The sequence below is a fragment of the Brienomyrus brachyistius genome, chromosome 7 (genome assembly GCF_023856365.1).
Source record: "Brienomyrus brachyistius isolate T26 chromosome 7, BBRACH_0.4, whole genome shotgun sequence".
Classification (NCBI taxonomy): domain Eukaryota; kingdom Metazoa; phylum Chordata; class Actinopteri; order Osteoglossiformes; family Mormyridae; genus Brienomyrus; species Brienomyrus brachyistius.
In genome coordinates, this window is record NC_064539.1 from 7343935 (window position 1) to 7348316 (window position 4382).

At 50.9% G+C, this 4382-nt stretch overlaps 1 protein-coding gene across 1 annotated transcript in view; it reads right to left on the reverse strand.

Moving 5' to 3' along the window:
* Nucleotides 1–354: 354 nt before the first annotated feature.
* The window catches only part of LOC125746389 (hamartin-like), a 19843-nt gene continuing 15815 nt past the window's right edge, over nt 355–4382 (reverse strand). Inside the window, 4 exon segments of the mRNA XM_049020319.1 lie at nt 355–2838; nt 3094–3267; nt 3565–3752; nt 4122–4244. Of these exon segments, the coding sequence (XP_048876276.1) occupies nt 2316–2838; nt 3094–3267; nt 3565–3752; nt 4122–4244 (1008 nt within the window). The 3' untranslated portion in view covers nt 355–2315.

Here is a 4382-nt window from a genome sequence, read left to right on the forward strand (position 1 = left end):
CCACCAAATTATGAATATGCATATGCATACATACACAACCCTTAAAAAAAGCATCAATCAACCATTCTGTCAACCAATCCTGGACGGAGTTGCAGAACATTACACCCTACCATCCATCCATTGGGGGGGCGGGGGGGACTTGGAGCTTGTCCCAGGCGGTTGCTGGAGTACACCCTGGATAGGATAACCTTACAGAACTATTCAACGTTAATATCATAAAATTAAAAATGATCTGTTGCATTAATGATGGCAGCACTTGAAGCCACTGTGGATTATAATGGCTTCTTGCAACCGAGAGGGATTGTTGCCAAGGGCTGAGAGCTGTGAGATAAAGGGCATTAACGACAAGGAGGCTGAGAGCACACAGTGTTTTTAATATATATATATATATATTTTTTTTTTTTTAATCGTTCACAGTTAAACACAAGCAACTGCCCTTTAAGAACGTCCTACCCCAACCAAACTCCGCTTCGGCTACACGCTTGATTGTACCACGGAGTATCCATATCAGTCACAGTTCCTTTCGTTTGTTTTCGTTTGCTGAATTTAAAATGAATTGTTGAACATGCTTATGATAGCTTGGCAGACGGAAACAGTGGAGATTTTTCAGTGGACAACAGGATTCCATCATTAAAAATAAAAAGAATACACTGTAGTGTTAATTTCTCTAAATATACGAAAACGTGAATGCTTTCCTATACTGCCTGGCCAAAACAGAAATAAAAATTATAATAAATAAAAACATAAATCCTGACGATCTGAGACAAAAAATCATAGCCTTGGAGTTCGATTCAGGGGCTTTTGCTCCTGGTACGTATTTGGCAACAGGTGACTCTGAGTCTTTCCCTGCATGTCATCGTTCTCTCTGAACTCTCGACAGGAGCTCAGGGTCGGGGGGCTCACAGGCACCGGTAGCCGGGGCCGGAGTACAGCCGCTGACCCAGCCCTTGGGTGTGAAAGCACTTTCTTACACGGCAGAGGGTTACATTTCACCACCAACACCGCTTATAGCAGAGTCAGTCCTGGACTGGACAGAACTGCACTGCTGCCAGCAACCAGCTACAGGCACATCATGTGACTGTATTCTTAGACCTGGGACAGTTGGAGCAAAGCAGGCAAAGAGGTATTCAGGTCTACAGTCAGGAAGTTGAATGTGTACTTGGCACTTGACATGTAAAAAAAAAAAAAAAAGATAAATGAACCAGGACAGAGCAGTGGAAGGGATGTGTGTGTAACAGTGAATCTCCAACACTAGGGGGCGGTGATGCAGCTGGCGGCAGGACAAGGCTCATTGTCTTATTGCTATGAGCCGATACGCCACGTCAGTGAGAATGCCGGGCAAGCTGCAGGCGATTCGTCCCCAGAGAGGGAAAAAAAATACACAAAGAACTGCCAATCTTACTGCCAATCTTACTGCCAATCCTCTCCACCAGCCAGAATCCTGCATATTCTCCCGTCTTATTGCACGATGTCACCCAACCGACAGGTTTAGGTACAGTGCACCGTGGGTAACCAGGGCGACCCTGATCAGCCGCAGCGAGAGGAACACTGCACCAGTGACCCGGCCCTGAGCAAATTTCCACCCCGCAGCACTGTGGTGTGCAACACAGCTGTCGAGCAGCAGAAGATCAGGGGGTGTATTGGGGGGGGGGGGGGGCACTTTTAAAAAATGACCAACCATATAAAAAGAGCACCTTGAAAAGGTTCTGGGTTTCCTACAACCCGCACACACCAACTTGGCACTGCTGTGCCCCCTCCCCCCCCCCTCGACACGGCTGTACCCCCCCTTGGCACTGCAGCCCTGCTCTGACACCTAGGAGCCCTTGTTTATAACACACTGTCCAACTCCCACTTGTGGCATTTTCTAATCACTTCATTTTTGCGTGATTCTGGCTTGTTTTTGGAATTTTTAAAATGGAACCCCATTCTCACAAAAATTTCTAACTTAAATATAGGACACGTTCGTAACTTCACAGACATGAGCTCTAAAGAAGCGGGGTGTTTAGGCTCTCCAGTCGGAGTACGGTGGCCTGCTAGGATCATTAAGGACGAATGGCAAAGCGGGCCGTACCATCAGAGCCCTGTCAAAAGCACAAGTTAAAGACCTCAGGAGATGAAAGAAGATAGAGGGGAGGAACAAAGACGATGGTGAGAGGTGATTCAGCAAAGACTGATTGGTTGATAAATGTTATGCGGATAAGCAAACTGAAGCTCAAATCCTGCTGTCCACTCAAGGAATGGGAATCAACACTGAGTTCAAAGTGTATCACTTTGTCGGCCCCTGCCTGTGGCCCTTGGGGGCTCTTGGGGCCCCTCTAGCTGTGCTCGTGATGTGTCTCATCATAATCCATGATGCGAAGTTCCTGCTTCCTCTGCCGGGCAATGCCAGGCCCAGAAATTGGCCCATCACGGCTGTTGGCCCTCAGCACATCCGGCCGGGACTCCCTCGTGTGTGGCCCCCAGGCGGGCCCCGGGGGCTCCACGCACATCTCAGTCTTCATCCCCTGGGAGAGGCCGGCCATGCGGCGCGGTTCCCCGTCCCAAGGGCCCACGCTCTTGCAGCGAAGCAGCTCCTGCGCCCGCTTGTCCAGGAAGCTTCCGGAGGTGGGACACGAGCCCACGGGGGGCGGGGCACCAGGACTCCCCCAGGGTGGGGGTGGCTCTACCCAGGCGGGCGGACACCCCCCTCCACCGTTCACAGAGCCTGGTGTTGGCAGGGGCAATAAAGTGCTAATGTTGCCTTTGTGAGGGGTAGCAGCGGGTGAGTTCAAGTCCACTCTGTCCTGGGGGGCTGTCTTCACCTTTGACCCCGGCAAGGATGTGTGATCGCCATCCATCCTGGAACGGACAAACAGTCCAAAGTGACATTTTTGAGAAGGCAGGGTAAGACAATTCCTTAAGCAACTGGCGTTAAGGGCCTCGCTCAGTGGTGAAGTCACTCTACTGACCCTGGGATTTGAACTGGTCACCTTCTGATACACGGTGTCCTAAATTGCTGAGCTACACACATGCTGTGACAAGGGACCTGTATCATTTCTACACCAAGGGGCTATTCCTCAAAGCAGGATTTCCCACGACAAAGCGCTTCCTCACCTAGGAACAGAGAGGCTGTGGGACTGCACAGTGCCCCCTGCAGGCACAGGGCCACCCCCGGTGGGGGGACTGTCCTTCTCTAGCCGGCTGTAGAGCTGCAGCAGCTCGGTCTGCAGGGTCTGCGTGACTCGCCTCTGGGCCTGGTACCTGCTCTCGGACGCCTGCAGCTCACCCCTGGGGGTGCGGGGAGTGACGTTCAGGGTGAAATGTCAGATATCAAGCAAAGTCCACCAAGCCAGCCCTTACAAAATGCGAATAAATAAACAAACACTACTGAATAGACAATTAATATTAATTTAATCAAAGAAACAAGTATCAGTATTGAGTTAACGGGAAAAAATAGTTAAAGGCCATAACATATTTATGCCCAACTCTCAACATCGCTGCCTTACCCATAAAGCACTGGGACAAGCGGCCATGATTACAGGAGGAAATGACAAATGGTATTAGAACAAGCGGGGCAGCCCGTACTTGGCCTGGGCCTTGACGTCCTCCAGAAACAGCTTCTGCTCCATCACCAGGTGCTCCTTCTTTGTCAGCTGGACCTCCAGCTCACCGATGCGCTGCTGCGCTGCCTCCAGGCTCTGGGCCTGCGTCACCAGGCTCAGCCGCAGCCGCTCCCGCTCCTTGTCCGACGAGGCCAGCAGCATCTGTTGCTCCTGCGGGGGTGGGGGAGCCGGCACACGGGGCGCACACACACACACACGCACAAACCAGGTGGTTTAGCATCAGTCCCCACAAAACAACCCCATTCCAAAACAAACTTGGCACAGAGCATTCCTCGAGGAATATAAATTATGGGTTTTGTTCAATGGCCAAAAGTTGATGTTAATACAAAGCTAATTATTTGAACCTACAACCTTCTGGGTACAGTCAAACATTTAAAAAGGGCTGAGGAAAATGCAAAGAAGAAGCAGAAAGTGAAGAAGCCAAACCAGTCTGACCCCAACACTTTCTCCATAGCATCACAGTGCCCCCTCCCCCCCAACGCTGATGGCTACTCTTATCCCCCCCCCCCCCGCCCTCACCTTGCTGGTGTCCGAGCCCGAGTGCTGCAGCTCCTCCATGCAGAGCTTGTTGACCTCCCCCAGCAGGAGCAGCTGCTTGTTCAGGAACGCCATCTGCTGCTGCATGCTCTCGCTGGTGGTCAACTGGGTGGGGAGGGGCAAGAGGAAAGGTAAAAGGTCAAAGGGGAGGGGTCATTACAACTCCTTATACAAGCATACTGGAGATAACCAGTGTTTCCTTATGCATACCTTAAAAGTAAAACGTTGAACTATGGTACTTTC